Genomic DNA, 23,141 nt, shown 5'->3' with positions numbered 1-23,141 from the left:
GCTTTCAGTGCTGTATACCTCTTCAAATTAATTCCTGACATCAAATCTTCATAATCAATTCTAATCCCTTCCATCAAAGAGATCATGCTTTAATTACAATTAAATGTACTAGATTTCTTGAATCAAACATTGGCCATCTACATTACGTTCCCTATCAAGGCATCTAACTAACAATTATAGGCTTGATTGAAGGGAGTCATCACGTCTCGTCCTTTAACAAAGAATCTCCGTCTTCACTTCACTGGCTCTTGTATCTGAAAAAAATAAGCATATTAAACTTTGCCTCAACGTGCAGCAGGCACCTCCTGTAATTCTGTTAGACAGTCCATAAATTCACACACCGCAGTTCAAAGTTACTCCTCAGATGTACAATGATATCAGTTCAACAACCAATCCAGCTCAGATTGAAGAAAGTTAGAAAAAAAAATGGAAAGCATGAATTGGCCACTGAAAACCACACCTAACAAATAATAAATAATCCTTGCATTTGATATAGCACCTTATCACGTCTTCAAGACGTCCCAAAGCGCTTCACACAATATACTGTAAAGTGAATTGACTATATTTTGTGGGCGAAACGCGGCAGCCAATTCTGCACAGCAGTGTCCCATAAACAGTGGTAATGAACAGATGATTTGTGGGACTGTATTGTGGGACAGCCTTTCTGTCCAAATAAATGTATTGAAATAGTTTATTTTTCTCCCAAATCATTTCTGTATCTATACTAATAAAGACAAAGTGTCTGTCTATATCTGTGTATCCAACACTCACGCAATAACCGATTGACTTAAGAGACATGATTTATACTTCATCGGAAAGTCTTGCAGGTAGCAGTGCCATGGGCATATTTTTTTTGGGGGGGATTGCCAATCATTGATGAGCTATATTAAAAAATGCTTTAATTAAGCCCCCAAATATGAGGTATGCATCGTATTCTGCAACTGTTGTGGATTGAGTGACCAATTTATTATTATTTTTTTTCAAGGAATTATTACCTCAAAAAAGCAATCCGCCAATCAACTAACAATCGGATTCCTACTTACTGCTAGGTAAACAGATGCATGCGGAGTAACAGCAATAACACAATCACATTTGTATAGCGCCTTTCACGTCAGGAGGAGGTCCCAAGGAGCTGGACAAACGTTTCAACCTGCCGGGAATCAATCCCAGGTCTCTCGCTTGCGAGGCGAGCGCTCCAACCACTGAGCTACAGGACTCCAGCTACCTCTCCAAATGGGGAAATAACTATTCAAAGAAAACAATTACAGCACATTATCAAATTAAAGCTCCTCAAAGTATTTTACAGTAGTTGCTTTCAAGTGTATGACTGCTTTGGTGATATAATCACAGATATGGGGTCAACTTCCACATATATGTGGATGACACCCAACTGTACCTCTCTGTCTCCACCGTTGACTCCAGGACCACTTCTCTCCTGACAGAATGTCTGTCAGACATCAAGTCCTGGATGAGAGCTAACTTTCTTCAGTTGAACGTCAACAAGACCGAGGCTCTCCTGATTGGCTCCCGCCAGAGCCTTCTCACCTCGGGCGCTGACAGCATCACCATCCATGGTATCACACTCCACCTCACTGAGCCAGTCCGGAACCTTGGGGTCTTGTTTGATCCTCAACTATCCTTTCTATCCCACATCTGTGTCATGACCCGCTCTGCCTTCTCCCACCTCTGCAACATCGCCCGGCCCTGCCACTGTCTCATACCACAGACCGCCGAAACCCTCATACACGCTTTCATTACATCAAGGCTCGACTATGCAAACTTATTGCTTGTCGGCCTCCCCAACTCCTCCCTCCATAGGCTGCAGATCATCCAGAACTCTGCAGCACGTGTCATGTCCCGCACTAGGTTCTGTGACCCTATCACCCCCATCCTTGTCCAACTCCACTGGCTTCCCATCACACAGGGGATACAGTTCAAGATCCTGGTCCTCACCTTCAAAGCCCTCAAAGATCTTGCTCCCCCCCCCTACTTCTGCGACCTCCTAACCCCCTACCATCCTACTCGCTTCATCCTGCTTCACGTCCCCTGCCTCGCTCGCCCCACTATTGGGGGGTGGGCCTTCAACCACTCTGCCCCGACCCTCTGAACTCCATCCCGCAGTCCCTCTACCTCACCCCTTCTCTTGCCACCTTCAAGACCCATGTCAAGACCCTCAACTTCGACCGTGTCTTCGATCATCCTGCTTCCCCCCCTTGCCCTCCACCTTCCACGATCCAGACCCCCAGCTTGGGCCCGAAACAGTGATTCTCCAGCCCCTTGGGATGTCCACTCGACGTGAATGGCATTATACACTTGTAATTTTGTTGTTTTTGTATGCAAATACAAAAGACATTTTGTGCACAGCAAAGTCCATTAAACCATGACCAATTTTTCTGAAGGACACTGGATGAAACTCCTTTTCAAATACTCTCACAGGTCGTTAGTGAACAAGAGGAAGACATGATCTTGATTTAATATGCTATCTGAAAGGCAGAAATTCTGACAATGCAGTACTCTTCCATTTCCACTAGAATGGGACTTGGACGCATAGTCTTCTGAAGTATTTCTCAATAGGTTGCGATGCCTTTGCATATTTGGCAATTCTCTGCTACTTGTGCTCTCTTGCCAGAGTACAAATTCAATTGAATATTCTGGTTGTACCATATAAAACACATCTTCGTAAGAGGAAAACTCACCCGAAGTTTCGCTTGTACAATTCAAATGCTTTCTCAGACACAAAGTCCGCCAACTTAGGAACATTCCATGTCATGGCAGCAGGGACGGCAAAGGAAATAGTCGGGGAGTTCAAGAGACTGACTTCCACAATAATCTCTGATGAATTAGTGACATTCCCTGCTAAGCTTGGAGACTTTATCTGTGCAGGGAAAGAAAAAAATACTTTATTAAAACAATATTTCCTCTTCGTGAAACTATATCGACGTCCGGAGCAAAGCCTAAACAGACGGCCAGAGCGAGATCTCAATTCGACGCCTGGAGCGGGGCCCTGGCTTACCCGCGAGACGTGAAAGGGTGGAATGATGACGGTGGTTTTTAATGGGGTGGGAACAGTACCAGGGGACAGGGAGAGGGATACTGATGTCAGTGAGTAGAGGGGCAAGGAGGTGGAGGTGGGAGGTAAGGAGAGGAATAGGGTCAAGGGAGCAGGTGGTCGGTTTCATGCGGGTTATGGTGGAGAAGAGCAGGGGCAGACGGTTCGAAGGTGTGTAGGCAGGGATGGGTGGGGGCCGGGCTGGGAGGGGGGTCAGCATCGGCGCGGAGTCCGAGCTCCACCTTTATCTGAGCCGCGAGGAGCCAACGTGAGACTCGCCGCTGCGGCCGTGGCGGCCATCGCTGACTCTCCGAGTCACCAGCCAACCAGAGGGCCGGCTGCTGCGTGACGTCACATCCGCCCACCAACGTTGAATCTCTCAGCCTGGACTGACTGGGACTATAACACTGTCCCCCTCTCCCCATGATGACCCTCACCAGTGGGCTAACCATGCCTCGTTGATCCCCACCAACCCCACAGTTCGCTCTTAGTCTCGGCGTACACATTTTGGCTGCCGCCACCAACCCGAGCTGTTTCCCCATAATACTCCCACCCCTGTCCTCTACCCTCCCCTACTCCCACATGGTCCTCCTCTCCCTCCCCGACTCTTATCTCGGCTCAACCGTCCCACAGCCTCCCTCTGCTCCAGCCTGCGAAGCCTGCGTCGGGCCCTATCTTCCCTCTCCCTCTGCTCCGAACACCTCCTCACCCTAGGCCACTTCAACCTTCACTGCTCCTCTGTTGACTTTTCCTCCCTTATCTCCTCCCTCAATCTCTCCCTCCACATCCACTCCACGACCCACGTCCGCGGTCATCCCCCTGACCTGGTGATCACTCGGGGCTTCACCGTCTCGGATCTCACCATCATCGACAAAGCGATTTCGGACCATCACTTCATCTCCTTTAACTCCTCAACCCCTCTCCCCACCTCCACCCAACCCACCTCCATCTCCTACCGGCCCTGGAAAATTCTCTTCCCCCACCTCCCTCTCAGCTGCCTTGGAGTCATCTGAACTCCTTCCCCTCTGGGCTTCCTCCCACAATGACCTATCCTCTTCAGTTATTCTTCTCCACAGCTCCCTCTCCTCCACTTTCAATCCCCTTACTCCCTTCTCTTCCCAAACCGTCTCCTATTCACGTAAGTCACCATTGTGCACCAGCCACCTCCGCTCCCTTAAAGCACAGGTCCATGCCACTGAGTGCACTTGGCTTAAATCAAACGGTCCATTGGCAGATCTGGCTAGACCATATCAAATCCTACCCTTGCCTTCGCTAAATCATTGTTCTACTCCAAGACAATCTTGGAAGCTAAGGACAACGCCAGGCTCTTCTCCTTCACAAACTGACTCCTCTGCCCACCCTCTCACGTCTCGCCCACCCTCACCACAAACGGCAACTGTGAGGCGATGCTGGATTTCCTCGAATCCAAAGTCAAGGGAATACACACAGCTGCATCTGCCATTCCATCTGCTACCCCTTCCCCATTTCCCCCTCCCACCCCAGCCCCCACCCATCCCTCCCTACACACCTTCGAACCATCTGCCCGTCCTCTTCTCCACCATAACCCGCATGAAACCGACCACCTGCTCCCTCGACCCCATCCCTACCCCTCTCCTTACTTCCCACCTCCACCTCCTTGCTCCTCTACTCACCGACATCAATAACCCTCTCCCTATCCCCTGGTACTGTTCTCACTCCATTAAAAACCACCGTCATCATTCCTATCCTTAAAAAAATACTTTCCTAGATCCATCTCCGCACTAGGTTCTGTGACCCTATCACCCCCATCCTTGCCCAACTCCACTGATTTCCCATCACACAGCACACAGTTCAAGATCCTGGTCCTCACCTTCAAAGCCCTCCTTGGTCTTGCTTCCCCTATCTCTGCGACCTCCTAATCCCCTACCATCCTGCTTGTTCCCTCTGGGCTCTGGCCTGCTTCACTTTGCCCGCCTCCCCCACTATTGGGCGGGCTTTCTGCCACTCTGCCCCCACCTCTGGAACTCCATCCCACATTCCCTTCATCTCGCTCCCTCCCTTGTGTCTTTCAAGGCATGCCTCAAGACCCTCCTTTCACCGTGCCTTCGGCAACCCTCCTACTGTCCCTGCCCTCCACCCTCCCTGATCCCACCCACCACGCCTCCTGCTCGGGTCCTAATCCCTGACTGTTCAGAGCCTTGGGAATTCCTCCCAAGGTGAAAGGCGCTTTAAAAATGTAATTTTGTATTGTACTATATTCAATCAATTGAGCCTTGAAGTGCGAAATCATTGCAGATTAATAAATCCTGCAGAGCTGGTATTGAGCCGCATGAGAAACACAGTCCTGCCCCATTTTTCAATATAACAACTCATCCCTAAACAGACCCATAGAAATTTAGAGCACAGTATGAAATAATTTGTTCTATTATTATAATAAGGATTATTATATTATTATAATATTATTATTATTGTGCTTGTGTTGGCTCTCCAAAAGAGCTACTCTATCTTCTACGTTTCCCTTACCATTTTATGCAGAATAATGCAGAGTTCATGATCTGGGGTCATTTACCATCCACACTCAAGTTAGATTTACCATATACCATCCACACTCAAGTTAGATAACTTTATTTGGTTAACAAAAAGCACTGATTTAGAAACTTGTCGAGTATTCAGAATATCTTCAAAATATTTACCATATCAACACGAAACATATTTTGATGTCCCAGCGTCATGTTGGATAATTCCATCAACCAGCCAAATGCTTCCTTCATGTGTTGCATCTGGTCAGCAATGTCTGCTGTATGGCGCTGTACTACCTGGAGAACCTGCTGATATTCTTCATTTGACGCATCTACTAAGTGTGAGGCTTCAGTAAATTCGACCCGAACCTCAAGGAGGTTGGGACACTCTACAAAACAAGAACAAAGATAGTCAAAGTTAATTTATTTATTACCTGTATTTAGCAATTTACCTCCAGAAATGTGTATCGTGAAACACATCAGTGTACAGCGCATTATTTCAATAGCCTTCCATTCTGGGGTAGTGCTCCAAGATTACCAAGATTATACAACAACAGCAAAATTACATTTGTATAGCGTCTTTTACATTGGGAGGATCACCCAAGGCGTTAGATATGTATGGAGTATCATGTCAGGAAAAGCTAATATCACAACAACAACAACAGTTGACATATATATACATATATATATATATCACTTTCCACATTAGGAGTATGTCTCAGTTAACTGTGTGAAGTGCTTTGAGCCGTGTGAGTCCAAGCTTGGAGAGAGAGAGAGATGAGGAGGGAGTGACAGACAAAGTGACCAGGTGGGGCGAGAACATGGAGGGAATTGGAAGTGAGGATAAAGATCTTGGATTTGATCCATTTGAATCTTTGGGACGTTCTTGTGATGTGAAAGGTGCTACACCAAATGCAAGGATGATTTACTGTAAAGTGTAGTATTTCTACAAAAATGGGTAAGCTAATTTGTGCACAGCAATTTCCTGCAAATAACAATCAAGCACTTAGGATTCTTGCTCACTCCAATTTCTCTGTAATGAAACGTCAGTGAGTCACACGAGATCAGCACTGCACTTGGACAGTACAGACAGACAGCTTACCCTGGGAAAATAGGGGGTGACATGATTGGCATTTTTCTTGCAGCTGCAGACACCCCGAGGCATTCCTGCGGATGTCCCTGCAGAGATTTTCATTTCTAGAAAGCAGAAGATGAGAGAAAATACCTCCATGGTGTGAATCTGAAGGAAAGTAATCAGACTTTTTTTTGTTACTGTATAAAATAACTTGCGAGTCACTGCAACTTACATAACAAATAAATATTGGTTCTGTTGACAAAAAAAGGACATTGAAGTTGTTGATCAATTTACTAACAAACGGTGAGGAATATATGTACTCGCTGCAAAGTTTTGTGATACATTTATGGACAAGTGGAGAATAACAACTCAGACTATTAACTTTGTAAATCAAATATAGTTTAGCAGCACTTCAGTCTTAGATCTGAGGCCAGAACCTACTTCTGAGTTGTGTGGAGAAAACATACATGTGGATTCCAAAAGCCCAGAATGTCTTAAGATCTTAGCCTTAACACCATTGCCTTAAACTTAAAGATCATGTTGCATTTTGGAGAATTCAGTCTTGAAAGGAATTATGGAAGCCTGTCTTCAAAATTGCATTTTATGAAATTTTCAGCACAATCTTAAATGTTAAGACAACGGCTTTAGGGGTAGGACCAATATTCTGGGTTTCTAACGAGATTCCCATATAGGTGAAAAAAACAACTTCTTGCCACCAACGCCAAACATTGCACCACCTGGGTCACTGTTCCTAGTCCATCTCATGAAATGATAACTTAAAAAGTAAAGAAATTTGAATAAAATGACTCTGTTGGGCAGATCTAATCACACCTTGATTTTTGAGATGCCTCTCACTGATAATCATGATGATACACTGATCACGTGTTTTTATATTCTGTAAAATTACTCAACTAAAAATGAATAAAGATGTTGCATCCAGTGGATTGCTTTGTGGATAAGTGTTTATCAGTGACAGTAATTACATGTTGAGTTATATTCCTCCTTAAAAGAGTGCATCTTGCGACAAGGGACCTTTTATGGATATTTTTGATTAAATCGTGAGCTTTGTTAATTTTATTGCATTGGTTTACCAAACCTAACATTGAAGTGGAGCTGAATTTACGTGACCAGTGATACATCTACTGACTTAGTGTATTTCACCAATCAATCAACTAGTTTCAATATGTATGCTAATTCCTTTCAGTCCCAGTGGCATCTATCAGGCACCGATCATTAAAAATAGTTATCCTGTTTCTTTTGTGCTTGTAATTGGAAACTCCATTTTAAACAAATAGTGAAAAGATCTCAAATGCCAGATTGTCTAATGTCAGATTCAGAAACTCTACGACACTATCTACTGCTTAAATAACAATATTTTGAAAATCAAAAGATAAACGAAGAAAAGTCACAAGTCCATTATTGTATTCAGCAATTCTGTACAACTGTTAAGATTTTTGAAACAGATATTACTATTAAAACTTTAAATGTGGGGTAATGGAAATCTTTCACTCATGATATGGGTGTTTCCATTAAGAGGCTTTCGTTGCATTTATATCTCCTAATCCGAAACAAATTCCAGCTGTTGCATTATTACATTAATTGTAACTGTGACATTATAACTTGCCTCCATGTTGTTTCATCGTATCAGTTGAGATGTTCTGGACGACATCAAACGTGTTAATGATTGCTGCGCTGAAACTATCAAAGAGTATGGAACTCAAGTCAATTAACGACTGAAATAGGTTAGTAAGTCCCAAATCTTTAAAAAAGCCAGAACCTCCAAAAGGACTTTCCAGGGAGTCGGCATTGGGGCTGGATCTGATCGGCTGCATATTCGACGTGAAGGCTTTCTGAAACGACTGATCAAATTCCTGCTGCAGGGTTTTGAATAACTGAACACTTTCATCAAAGGTAGAGGTGACGTCAACCATCAGATGAGAGAAAGCATCCTCTATTTCTGTTATGTCTGTATCTTTGGGCTCTGTATCTTCATTAACTCTGATGTCCTTTCCTTCATGTGGTGTGAAAAATAGAGGAGTCATTCTGCTAAAGAAATCTTTTATCTATAAAACAGAAATTGCAAATTCCTTGCTCAGCACCAAACCTTCACACATTCCTTACACTATTTTTCTCTAAAATATTGATTTATTTCCCCACAATTTATTCTGTTACAAATTATTTATAATGAAAACTCCCAAAATATATATTGTAGCCAAACTACTACTAGAAAGTTATTGTAGTACAAATTAATAGAAATACATAAATCTGTAAAGCAATTAGTATAAATGTGTTTCAGCCTGGTGCAGTGATAGCACTCTCGTCTGAGTCAGAAGGTTGAGGGTTCAAGCCCTACATTTGGATATGGAATTAGATCGAAACTGACGCTGTAATATAGTGCTGGGAGGTACATTGCATTGTTGGAGGTACCGTCCTTCGGATGAGATGTTAAACCAAGATTCCATCTGACTCTTCTTTTGGATGTTAACGATTCAAAAAGAGAACTATTCAAAAAGAAAAGGGAGTTTCTCCAAGTGTTCTAGCCAACAAATCCCCCAAATAAAATTGGTGACTCACTTCATGGTTGTGTGTGGGACATAGCTGTCCGCAACTGGCTGCCATGTTTCGCCCACAAACACAAATATATATACAGTTAATCCCAGTTAGAGTATATCCTGTAAAGCGCTTTGAGACATTTTGACAATGTGAAAAGGTGCTATGTCAAATGCACATTGTTATCATCAACTAATCTAATTAGAGGTACTCTATATTATTGGAATGGTGTTTTGTTGATTGATTATGATGTGCAATGAAGAACTCTAGTTGTGATAATAGTTGTTGTAATATTTTGTAAGCATAATATGTTACATTATGTTACAGTTACACATGTTTTGCAATACATACATTCATATAAGTAACTATGTATGAGAAATAAAACACAACCCCTTTTCTTATTGCCTGAATAGTGCAAACAAATGCCGCTACTTCCCAATTCATGTAGTTTCACAGTTTTAAAGCACTCTGGGACGCTACCTGACGTGAAAGGCGCTATATAAATGCAAGTTGCTGTTGTTGTTTTACCCTGCTTGTAAATATTGAGAAGCCTCTGCGACAGGTTGTGGTGTAAAATGTCTTGCAAGCGTCTTCCAGGCAAGGCTTGCAATCCTCCCATGCACTCTGTAGGGAAGCTTGGCATGTGTCCTCTTCTTTCTCTAGTCTTTGCTCCACATCTCTGGCACGTTGAAGGACTTCCTATGTAAGAAGAACATCACATTCCGTTACTGTTCTCTTTAATCGTTGATGCACAAAGAACTAAATTCCTAACATTTAATCAGAGCTACAAATGTACTGTCATCACTCACTCATCTAAAAATCTTTTAGATTCAGACTGATGGGGAAGTAGAACAATATAGTTTAATAAACGTACAGCTCTGAGCAGTGAGGAGCCTTACATTCACAGTATCTAAAGTGATTTGGTTTATTGGCAGAACATAGGAATTGCATAAACCCTTTTCTAGCTCCACAAATGGCATGCTTCATTTTGAGACCAAGACTAGTTATGTTACTGCTTTGATTTAATTTTAAATCAATTCCCTGACTGGTGAATTCTTTTTAAGTCCTTCAGAATGACACTTTTGTATTTCATTTCAGCAGGAATCTATTTCCAGGAATACCTCTTATCGAAGATCTCTTATCGAAGCCATAGTGGTACCTTGCTTTTGGTCATCAAACATATGTTGCTATTTGACCTGCTGCATCCACAATGTTATAAAATCTTGGACAATCTTGGTCTTTACTTAGACAATGATAACTCCACTGCATTCCTATTCTGGTAGTCGAGATGGGTGCTTTGACAGTGTAAAGCACATACAATGTCCAGCATTACCACCAGAGACATAGTGCTACATGTGTGGCAAAATTGGCTTAGGAATGACTCCATTTATAATCTTTCATTTACCTCTTTCTTTTGGCTGCTTTTTTTTAAAGAGAGCATCAAACTTTTGTGTATTTCTTCACTTTCTTCCATAGTGGTCTTCATTTGTTTGATGCCAATCAGGGCCTTCTTCACTTCCTTTTCCACATATTTCTCACCTACTTTGGACACCTCTAAAAAGATTAATGTCACACAGTGAGATATTCATATGCTGTGTTTTACATTTGCATAGCACTCTTTCGCTAACAAGCTGATTTAAGCTTGATGTGATATATGCAACAAGGGTCTAAAATGCATGAACCCACGGCAAAATATTTTCAGAAGAATACAGAGGCTGTTAATTTTGTAATTAACCACAAACGAAAACAGATGCAGGCGATTCTGGTTAGCCATTGGCTATTAGCCCATAGTCGTATAGAACCATAGTAATTTACAGCACAAAAGAAGGCCATTCAGGTCATCATGTCTGTGCTGGTTCTTTTAAGAGGAATTCTTTCAGTCCATTTACCTGCCCTTTCCCCATACCGCCAGCCCACTTTTTAGTCTCCATTGAGTAGTCAGTAAATGTCACAAAGTTTATGTTTTAAACCACATTTGCACTTACGTTTGAGAGTTTCCAGAGGGAGAATTATGTTTTCTTGCTCAGGTTGAGCTTTCAGATTCCCTATCCATAAAAAGCACAGCAAGTAGACAGACAACAACTTCATGATCCTGCAGGTGAATACAGATGAAAAATTGCCTTCTCTTTGATTTTAATATGCAGACCTGAAACACAAACATTTATTATTTACTAGCCTTCCTCTTTAACCACATAACTTCATCTCAATTCAGTCACCAATGCATGTGAGCTCACAGCACAAAACTGCCTTAATTTACCACTAAATTGGAAATTCACTGAGAGAAGCCAAAAGAATGCAACTATACCAAATAGAAGACAACAACAATTTATATTTCTATAGCGTATTTGATGCTGGGAGGATGTCTCACTGTGTTTCACACTGTCAGATAACCCGGGGTAGGGAAGCAATGGGGAGCTGAAGGGAGAGGATATGGAAACCGGAACTTGAAGAGATAAATCTTGACAGTGGGGAAGGAAGGGGAAGGCAAAGGGACCCCGGGATGGAGTTCCAAGAGCAAGGGCGGAATAGCTGAAAGCTTGCCCACCAATAGTGGGGCAGAGAGTGCTGGGATGTGAAGCAGGTGCTTGCTGAGCAGGTCAGTAGGGTCTCTCTCACAAGGTCACAGAGGCCAAGGAGGGATTTAGAAGTGAATGTAAGAATTCTGAAATTGATTCACTGGGGGATGGGGAGCCAGTTGAGCTAAGCAAGGATGAGAGTGGTTGGCACGCAGTGCCTTTTGCGGCAGAGGACACAGGCTGCATTGTTCTGGATGGTCTGCAGCTTGTGTAGGGAAAAGCTGGGGAGTCAGACAAACAGCAGTAGCCCTCTCACTTCTGAGTCAGAAAGTTGTGGAATCAAGCCCCACAACAGGACTTTGAGCTATATATCTAAGCAGACACTTCAATGCATACTGGGGGAGCACTGCGTTGTCAAACATACTGTGCTTCGAATGAGATGTTATCCCAAGATCCCATACTCTTCAAGTGGACATTGGTTTTGCCCACAAATATACAGTCAATTCACTTTACAGTATATTCTGTGAAGCGCTTTAAGACATCTAGAAGACATGAAAAGCACTATATCAAATGCAAGGATTAATATTATAAAGATCTTAAAAATAGAAAGGAGTTTCTCTGTGTATCATTCACCTCACAGCTGATAGTAGAACTTTGCTGTGCCCAGACTGGCTGAGGCATTTGCCAACTAAAACAGTCACTACACGTGATAGTATTACTGTCAAGCACTTTGAGATGTTTCAACATTATAAGCACTATAAAAATGCAACTTCTTTTTTTACAAATAGCTCCAATCTCCAGAATGACATTAAAAGATTCCATTAAACTATTTGAAGAGAGCAAGGAGTTTCTCTCAATATCCTGGCCAGCAATCATGCAAATAAAATTAATCATTCACTGATCATTGTGACTTTGAAAGTGCATAGCCACAACACTTGATTTCCCTGCCAAGTGCTTTCAGACATTTCAACATATTAGCTGCTATAGAATTTACATTTACAATACATCCAATACAGGATTATTATTGTTAAGAGTTAATATCCTGTTAGAGAACTTACCAATTAAAACACATGCACACACTGAGTCCCACATACCCACAGCAAAGCTCCCTTAATGTTCTCCTACAAGTACTGTTGAATTAACACGTACAAACCTTTACATTCAACGTGTCTGCATGTAAACTCTGGAAAATTAATTTATATAACATAAATGCTGAACATTCAGAAGTTGAAGGTTACAAGGGTTATGGCAATTGTCACACATGTTGTTAAGTATTGTCTAACAGCACACCTCAGTAAATTCTGTTGCTAACACCGCTATTGTGAATCCCAATTATTCACTGCAGTCTGCTAGCTGTTTTTCAAAGTTGCCAGGTAGCATTGTCTGCCCAGGGCTTATTACCTGCTTCTCGGATCCAATCTGCTATCTTTTTCTCTCTCTCCTACCTGGAGATCTTCCCTATTTATACAATCAGCTCCTGACAACAGGTTGCTGGGTCTTAATGCAATCTGTTTGGTTAAATCGGATTAGGTGACAAGAGTCCTGAATGTCAAAGTACTTTGGAGTCAGTAGCAGGGTGGATGCTGACCTGGATTGCTGATGATTCAGCTGCACGCACACACACACATTTCCAACCCACAGTGAACACCCTACATTCTCCTCACTGAAGCTCCAGATGTAACAATACATCTAACTCATGTATTAGAATCTCAGCCGAAATTATAACACAACTGGATATCTGTGTTGACTTATGGCCATTTTCCAATCAAATAAGGTGAAACCGTCTAATGCCAGTAAAGCTACTTAGTCTACTTATCTAGATTTACAGTAAACTCCGACTGTATATTTTGTGGGCAAAACGCGGCAGACATTTGCGCACAGCAGTGTTCCACAAAGAGTTGTGGATTAAATGTGACCAATTTTTTTTTGCGGTATTACCCCCGGAAAAGCGATCCGCCAATCGACTAACAACCGGGTTCCTACTAACTGCTGGGTAAACAGTGGCGTGTGGAATAAGGAAACTTGCCTAAAGTTTCACCCTGCTCAGGAATCAAACACAGTTCCTCTCATTTGCGAGTCAAGTGCTCAACTAGGAACAAGCTTAATTACTCTGTGTGCAAATAAAGTAGTTAAGTAACCTTGTTTTTTACAAGGCAAAAAATCTGGAGCTGAAAATGCTTTTAATTATCTCTTACACATGATTCTCCAGTCTACTTAATGCACAATTCCAGAGTACTTTAGTATTCTGCATACAAAGAATTAGGCCTTTCATATTGTTTCAGTTGAGACCTGCTGACATTCTTACTGTTAACCTTTAACAAACAAGAGATTTGGAAAAGGCTCTTTATTCCACTGAACATATCCTAGAACAAAAATACAGTGTTAACTTATGCGCAGATTAAGACTTAGCCAATGATCACAATACCAAACCCTGTTTCCCCAAAGCAATAAAAAAGTCCTGCATTAGGTTTATCTTTTATCTTCATAAAGAAGCTGAAATTTGAACACTGCTATTGAATAGAATGTCTATTTATCTATGAACGATGAATTGTGACTGTGCCTCTTTCCTGCTTTCACTGTGTTGAAATTCTTCCAGGGTATTAGTTGAGGTGTTCATTACACAGGAATGCAAGGTTAACGTGAGATATAATTAATAGTTGATCTGGACCTGGCAGTTTTATTGAGGCACAGTCAGAAACTGAGGAAGATCAGAGGCACTACGCTGAGAGACCCTAGGAGAATTTCCACACACCCAGAAAACCAATTTATCAGGTATAATAAGGAGCACAAATCTTTCTTTCAATATATTAAACATGCACCATATGAACTGAATTTAAAAGCAGTAAAGACCAAATACACTTGTAGTGAGATTATGCCCCCTAGTGACCAATGTACCAACCGATGGGAATAATCATTTACTTTCTATCCTCTTAAAAACTTTTCAACATTTTGAAGATCTTGTTTAGATCTTCTTTTAACTTTCTCTGTTCCAGTGTAAGCACTTCCAATATTTTGAGCTTTTCTTCATAACCACAACTAGGAGTAATCTTCGAGAATGCTTGTCTTCTTTGTCGTTTTTCTCAAAATGAACTACTTTACATTTCACAACATTAAGACATTCACGCTCTCTGTGAGCTGGGCTCCCTCTGTCTCCTTGTCTTTCTAGACCTCTCCACTGCCTTTGAGACAGTCATCTATGCCATCCTCCTCGACCACCTCTCCTGCCCCATCCACCTCAGTGGGACTGCACTGTCAACAACAACAACTTGCACTTATATACAACAACAACAAAAACAAGATTCCATTTATAAAGCGCCTTTCACGTCAGGAGGACGTCCCAAGGCGCTGCACAGTTGGGTCATGACCCGAGCAGGGGGGAAATGGTCGGGGAGGGGAGGGAGCGAGGAGGGGGGAAATGGTCAGGGTGAGGGGAGGGAAGGGAGGGAGCGAGGAGGGGGAAGAGAGTCGAGAGGGGAGCTGAAGGCTCGGTCAAAGAGAAAGGTTTTGAGACCGGCCTTGAAGGAGGAGAGGGAGGAAGCAAGGCGAAGGCACTGGGGGATGGAGTTCCAGAGCCTGGGGGCTGAGAGGCTGAAGGCCCGACCACCGATGGTAGGGCGGTTGGGGAGGGGGCCGTGGAGCAGACCGGAGCCAGAGGAACGGAGGGTACGGGCAGGTAGGTAGGGGGATAGTAGGTTGGAGAGGTAGGAGGGAGCAAGGCCGTGAATGGCCTTGTAGGTGAGGATGAGGATCTTGAAATCAATCCTCTGGGGGATGGGGAGCCAGTGGAGGCGAGCGAGGGTGGAAGTGATGTGGTCGCGAAGCCTGGTGCGGGACAGTACACGAGCTGCAGAGTTCTGAATGACCTGCAGCTTGTGGAGGGAGGTGGCGGGAAGGCCGGCGAGGAGAGAGTTCCCATAGTCCAGCCTTGAGGTGACAAAGGCGTGAACTAGGGTTTCAGCAGCGTGAGGGGTGAGGTAATGCCGTAGTCTGGCGATGTTCCGGAGGTGATGGAAGGCGGTGCCAGTTGTGGTGCGGATGTGAGGAAGAAAGGACAGCTCAGGGTCGAACAAAACGCCGAGGTTCCTGACTGGCTTTGCGAGGTGGAGAGTGCAGCCTTGGATGCTGATGGTGTCAGCGCCTGAGGTGCGGAGGCGCTGACGTGAGCCAATCAGGAGGGCCTCGGTTTTTCGCACGTTGAGCTGAAGAAAGTTGTCTCTCGTCCAGGACTCGATGTCGGACAGGCAGGCTGTCAGGACATCGGTGGTCGTGGAGTTGAGAGTAGAGGAGGAAAGGTAGAGTTGGGTGTCATCCGCATACATGTGGAAGTTAACCCCATGTCTGCGGATGATGTCACCAAGGGGGAGCATATAGAGGGTGAAGAGGAGGGGACCAAGGACAGAGCCCTGAGGGACACCACATGAGACAGTGCGGGGGGTGGAGGAGAAACCATTCGTCGAGACAAAATGCGTCCTCCATGCAGGGTAGCATCTCAGAGTACTTAAGAACTGTCGTGGGACAAGTAGGAATTGAACTGTCCTGGTTTGATTCCTACTTGTACAACTGCCATCACTTTGTCTCCACCAACAGTTTCTCCTCCCTCCCCGCCATGGCTATCTGTAGTGTATCCCAAGGCTCTATCCTTGGCCCTCTCTTTTTTCTTGGTGAAGTTATCCACAGACATGGTGTCAACTAGCATATGTATGTGAATGACACCGAAATCTACTTTTTCTCCTCTAGCCGTGGTCACCCAAGTCACCAATATTCTGTCCACTTGCTTGTCAGACATCAAGGCTTGGATAAATATAAACTTTCTGCAGCTGAATGTTGAGAAGATAGAAATAATAAAAAAAGAAGAGAATAGAAAAGATAATGCAGGTTTATTCCCAAAAAGTGTTCTCCAAAATATTGATTTCGCTTTATCCGTCTATTTTTTCAATCTTGCTCAGATGTTATTGGAGAGAAAGGCAAGAGAACTGAAAACCCAACATTGTTTTTGTCTTAAGACTATCAGTAATCACTGCATAATTTATACTTTGTCAGTCTGTAAAATTAACTGAAACCACCATGTTTTCATTATAAGGAGCTAATCGTTAAAGGAGGATTGAAATTCCTCATAATCACAATCAAACAATCGCTCAGTGAAGTTTGAGCCATATTTAAAAAAGGCAAGTGGTCAGTCCTTCCTCCATTTGCCTATTACAGTGATGCTTGTGATTTTCAACAATAAAAAAAATAATAATCCTTGAATTTGGTATAGTGCCTTTCACATCAGGAGGATATCGCAAAGCACTTCACAGGATACACTGTAATGTGTAGTTTATGGGGGCAGCCAATTTTGTACACAACAAATTCCCACAAATTTTTTTTCAGGTGGTGGCAGTGTTGCCCAGAACACCAACACCAGGAGAGAAAAACTCCCTTCTCTTTTTGAATAGTGGGATCTTTAACGTCCACTTCTACAGGCCAAGGGAATTTTGATTTAACATCTCATGCAAAGGATATCACCTCCAATAATACAACACACCCTCAGGACTGCATTTGAATCAACTTAGACTATATTAGTTCAAAGTCCCGATGTGGGTCTTGAACCTACAACCTTCTGACTCGGAGGCAAGAGTCCTACCAGCAGAACCAGGTTGACACAATAAAACTTCAAAAGAACATAAGAATTTGCTAGGCAAAAAAAGACCAAGGTCCATCTAGTTCGCCTTCCACCATTCTTGTAGCAGCTTGACATGTCGTGTCTTAAACTATACTGTATCAGAAATTATATACTGTATTGTCTTATTTTGTCTCAATGACGTGATAAGGCACTATATCAAACGCAAGGATTATTATTATGAAAACTAACAAAAAAATCTAGTTCTTTTCAACACTTCCAGTTATTCCCAATAAGCTGAGTTTTATTTTCAGGTGGGGAGGTATAAGTTCTCCAATACTTGCAGAAGTAACCCAAAGTGTTAGCCTCACTGATTTCCATTGGAGCAGAAAGGGTTTGATTTTAACCTTTCACCAGTGGTTCTCAAACATTTATGGACTGAAAAAATAAACACCAGAGCAGAACCATGGGATGTTCAGTCTGCACTGAGGTATGAGCCACAAACCTTTTCTTTTAAAAACAGTAAGAGGTGGTTATACCTTTTTCCAGTTGCAGAGTTTTGACATGGCTGCGGTTGAATCTCATGATATATGAGTACTGAGTTGCTGGAGCAGTGCAGAGCATTTAACCCTCTTGTCAAGCTAGAAATTCAGGAGCAGCTAATGAATGCTGTGCCATGTTTGATTTAATAAAGCACCCAAAGTTGTTTGTATGTCTCATGGACACAAATTTGAAAATGTAAAATGAGGCATCAAGTTAAGGCACCAAATAACCATGAGAACGTACAAATAGCCATAGACCCATCCACTCAAAAACAGTACAGGCTGCATTAAACCTGCACACGCTTAAGATATTCTTAAGAGATCTTCAAAATGACTGATTGCAGGAGGATTTGGACATCCTGAAGTGGACTATCAAATTACACTATAAGGCTCAAATCCCAGTGTGGTGCCTGAACTCACCCTTTTTTCAAAGTCTCTTCCAGAGACAAGAGCCTTACAAAATTAGCCAAACTGACTCGAAAGTTTTTCTAATCGGGTTTTCTGCCAACTTTAACTTGAAATTTAAAGCTGTGAAGCGAAGGGACTGTTGTTGCTGTATTGGCAAGGGATCGGTAGATTTTGGAAATGCTAGGAACAGGAAAAAGCTCACTCCAAAAACGCAGCTCAAATATCACTACCTTGGCTGCTGGAAAAAGTGCGCATTGCAAACTTGGTTGGTATCTGCTGAGGAGAAAACATTATCAATGATTGGTACTTCGATCTTCATTCTTTTCATTGCCTTTGTAAAAGGAACAATGAGTATTTGTAGACAGTTTGGGATCATCAAGTCACTGGTTGTGTGTAGTTGCACTCCCGTATCTGCAAGCACAATCACAGTTCTAGGTATACCTATATAAAGATGTCCACATTCCTGAGAAATATGGAAATGATTGTTTCTGGCTTTTTGCCCTGGTTCCTGCAGATTTTTTTTATTATTGTTAAGTCAGTTCACTGGGGTACTGTGGGAGCCAGTGAAGCCTAATGAGGATGGGGTATTGAGTGGTGTAGTACAGAAAAAAATATGGGTTGTGGCATTTTGAAAGAGTTGGAACAATGGAGAGTTGAGCTAATGAGGCTGATGAGGGGAACATTAGAGAAATATAGTTCTGAGGTGATAAAATCATGGATTTCAGCTGTTTTGGAAGTGAGATAGAGACATAAGCAAGCACTGTTCTGGAGATGTTAGGAGACAAGGACATTGATATGGGATTTCAAACAGAGTTCGGGGGTGGAGTGGCAGGGTTAAACAAAACAGCAAGATTATGGAATGACTCGGAATGAGTTAGACTCCAGATAAATAAACTCAGAATAATGCTTTCAGGTACACCACGGCAGGAGGACAATTTTTTAATTGTTTTTTGGTCAGTTTGACACATGCGGAAACCCATCACCATGCTTAAGAGTATCCAAATCAAGCTAAGATTTCCATGCATTCCATCTACACATGGAAATCCCAGAGATAGATTGTTGGAATGGTATGCACACTCTCTCCCTGGAGGGATGGATCCTACTTACCTAATTCCGGAAGTATGTGGTACTGGTTGGCAAGACCCAAGGCTTGGGGACACCTGAGTGTGTGTTGTGGTACAGCTGGAATCTAACCAGCTAAAACCGCATAGCTTGCCATTGATATTGCTATCTGGCAACCTTTCTCGCTGCTTGTCCAGCTAGGACCACCCTTCCCATTTGGGCTTTGGCTTGCCAGTTTAACAGGAGCTGAGTGGGATGACTCCCTACTCCCAGTGATTGGTCTGCCATTCCTGACTCTGCTGATGAGCTGTCATCAGCAGTGCCCTGGAATACTACGGATCCGCCCGGCTCAGGAACTGGACTACCAAGACCACCACAGAGGGCTAGCTTGATTCCAACGTTCCATTGCCAGGCATGTCACTTTGGAGAGGTAATTCAGCTCCAAGAAGACCAGGCTAACCTCCACTAACCCCTCCCCTCCCCCCACCATCCCCTCAGTAGGATAGTCACTAGGACAGCAGGACAAGAGGGCAACAACCACAACAAAATTACATTTGTATAGTGCCTTTCACATCAGGAGGACATCCCAAGGTGCTGGACAATCAGTGTTTCAGGCCCAAGCTGGGGGTTACAATCGGGGAGGGTGGAGGGCAGGGGGGGACAACAACAACTACAAAATTACATTTATAGAGAGCCTTTCATGTCGGGAGGAAGTCCCAAAGTGCTGAAGAGTCAGGTGTCAGGCCCGAGCATGGGGGAGGGGTGGTGTAGGGTTGAGGGAAGGCAGAGAGGTGGGAGGGCGACCAAAGGCACAATCAAAGAGAAGGGTCTTGAGACCGGCCTTGAAGAATGCAAGGAAGGAAGGGAGGTGAAGGGACCGTGGGATGGAGTTCCAGAGTGTGGGGGCAGAGAGGCTGAAAGCCCGGCCACTGATGGTAGGGCGGTTCGGGCGGGAGACATGGAGCAGACAGGAGCCCGCTGAACGGAGGGAGTCAGCAGGTCAGAGAGGTAGGAGGGGGCAAGGCTATGGATGGCCTTGAAAATGAGGACAAGGATCTTGAACTCAATCCTCTGGGGGATGGGGAGCCAGTGGAGTTGGGTGAGGGTGGGAGTGATGGGGTCACGGAGCCTGGTGCGCGAGAGTACACGAGCTGCAGAGTTTTGGATCATCTCCAGCTTGTGAAGGGAAGAGTTGGAAAGGCCGATGAGGAGGGAGTTTCCAAAATCAAAGGTGGTCATCGAAGGCACAGTCAAAGAGGAAGGTCTTGAGATGGGCATTGAGGGAGACAAGGGAAGGGGCGAGGCGGAGGGACTATGAGATGGACTCTGGGGGAAGACAGACCGAGTCATGGCATGGATGTGGGGTAGAAACAAGAGTTGAGGGTCAAACAAGACGCCAAGGATCTGGACTAGCTCAGTGAGGTGGAGTGTGCATCCTTAGATGGTGATGCTGTCAGCGCCTGAGGTGTGGAGGCGCTGACAGAAACTAATCAGGAATGACGCACAAGATGGTGCGGGGGCTAGAGGAGAAACTGTTTGTGGAGATGAAGTGGAAACAGTATGAGAGGTACGATGGGAACCATTTAAGGACAGAGAACCATGAAGGTTGAGGACAGAGGAGAGGCAGGGGAGGAGGATAGAGTTGTCAACTCTATCGAAGGCAGTAGAGAGGTCAAGGAGGATAAGGAAACAGAGGGAGGCCTGGTTGCAGATGGACAAAATGTCATTTGTCACTTTGACCAAAGCTGTTGCAGTGGGAGGCATGAAAACCCAATTGGAGGGGTTTGTGGAGTGGTGGGAGAGGAAGTAGCAAAGTTGGGAAGCAACAACTCGTTCAAGGACCTTAGAAAAGAATCGTAGTTTGAGAGCAGGGATGGGTCCAGGGAGGTTTTTTTTAAGGATAGGGATGATGGTGGCCATTTTTAAAGGGGTGGGAACAGTGCCAGCAGACAGGAAGAGGTTTATGATGTCTGTGAGTAGAGGGGCAAGGAGATGGAGCTGGGAGGTAACAAGAGGGGTAGAGATGGGGTCAAGGGAGCAGGTGGTTGGTTTCATGCGGGTTATAGTGGTGGTGAGAGAGGAATGAGAGACAGGTTTGAAGATGTGGATGGAGGGATGGGTAGGGACCGAGTGTGAGGGGGAGATGGGGAAGGGGTACTAGACAGAAGGGCAGAGGCATTTGAACGGATCTTCTCAACTTTAGTTTCGAGGAAGTGCAGCATTGCCTTGTAGTTGGCATTAGGGAAAGGATGGGTGAGGCATGAGAGGATGGGCGGAGGAGCCGGTTTGTGATGGAAAATAGGAGCCTGGGGTTGTTCATGGCCTCCAAGTTTGGAGGGGAGAACAATTTTAGGACAAAACCAGAGTTATATTCCTTACAGCAAGTATATAACAGCTTAAATGGGTTACAAGGGGAAACAGTTAGGAGCCTGGACTTACTTAAGAAACAATTCAATGCTATAGTCTTACAACACTAGGGTTGGGTTTCTAGAAGGATGACATAAATTGGGTTGAAGGATGAAATAAAATGCATCATCTAAAGCTCTCTTACGATCTTGTGACCAAACATCTGACACTAGACGTTCTAAATACTGAATTTTTAGACACCATTGGAGTCAAAGCTTCACACTTTTCTATTCTATGGGACTATTGTTCAGGTCAGAACATAAAACTGCCCGAGGTCTACTGTTAGCTTTTCCAGAATGATACATCTAACAACTCTTTGGTCTAAAAAGTTGCTTCTCATCTCACTGGCAGGAATCTTCCACTGACAACTTTTAAAGTAAGGTTGATCATTCAGTCATTGGGTACTTCTTTCACAGACCACTCATAACCTATCCTTGTTTCTCATCCTTGTTCATTTCTAAACCATTGCCAAGACTGCACTTTTGTTCAACTTCTCTTCCACTCCCCTCCCCACTTCAGGTGCCCAGTTAGTTGTGTAAAGCACTTTCAGATGTCCTCCCAATATGAAAGGTGTTATATCATGTAAAGGTATATTGTTGTTGTTGACTCCAGCCCCCTCCCCCCCCCCCCCCCCCCTCCCACGCCCAGACCTGAGCCAGGCATTTAGTGAATAGACGGTTTGGGTAATTCTGTGCATCAAAAAAACTTCTCCACCAAAAGACCAGGAATCCGGATGAGCATCAACTAACACCACCGTGATCTTCCTACCTGTCACAAAGCCACACAGTGCCTGGATCTACTTCCACAAACTCGTGCAGAAACAGCATCTGAGTTTAGCCAAGGGCTGAGAAGGGAAAGAGAGCAATTCGTGGTTGTTGCAACAACTGGGAAGGGGGGGGTGGGGAGCTAAAGGTGGTACCCAGTCAGGTGTACAGCTGGCACTTGGAGACAGCAGCAAAGGGAAAGGGACCACCCAGAAGAATAGGGACCACCCTGTCAGCCTGCACAAAGCCAGGTGGAAACACACGTCAGAAGTTCGTGTGACTCGAATGAAATGCGGATGAGTTGAAAGTTTTTTTTTTTTGGTTTTACCAGGAATTGGGAGCCCTTGAAAAGCTCGTGTGACATTTTCCACGTTGAAAGCACATGAACACCAGATTGCATTGCTCTGGTTTCATTGAATCCTCTCCCGGCGTGTAAGGAGACCGGGAGCACATCATTGGCTGCCATTCGCTTGGAGTGCAGAAAGAGTTACCTGGGGCTCAGAGATCTGCTGGGATGAGAGGTCCGGGAGGTTTGCATGTAAAACCCCACTTTAACCAAGTTTTCAGAGCCAGAGGAGGCAGATGATGAAAACACGTGCTGAAGGGGAGGTTGGAGGCTGAGGACGTCCTTTTTGCGTTTGACATTTTTGTGGTCTGATCGCAGCCGGCAGA

General features: G+C 44.0%; 1 protein-coding gene across 1 annotated transcript; it reads right to left on the bottom strand.

Annotated features, from left to right (window-relative positions):
* On the bottom strand, positions 1-23,141 carry clul1 (clusterin-like 1 (retinal)). The gene is made up of 9 exons (XM_007900973.2): positions 22,961-23,141; positions 11,158-11,318; positions 10,578-10,726; positions 9,701-9,871; positions 8,247-8,685; positions 6,650-6,787; positions 5,722-5,936; positions 2,697-2,875; positions 1-254 (listed from the first exon to the last, which is right to left on the bottom strand). Exons 2-9 carry the CDS (start codon positions 11,258-11,260, stop codon positions 239-241), a joined length of 1,410 nt encoding a protein of 469 aa, XP_007899164.1. The 5' UTR covers positions 11,261-11,318; positions 22,961-23,141; the 3' UTR covers positions 1-238.

This window comes from Callorhinchus milii, unplaced genomic scaffold, assembly GCF_018977255.1.
Source record: "Callorhinchus milii isolate IMCB2004 unplaced genomic scaffold, IMCB_Cmil_1.0 Scaffold2, whole genome shotgun sequence".
NCBI lineage: Eukaryota > Metazoa > Chordata > Chondrichthyes > Chimaeriformes > Callorhinchidae > Callorhinchus > Callorhinchus milii.
Note: the sequence above shows the minus strand (reverse complement) of the source record. Positions and strands in the feature narration are given on the sequence as shown.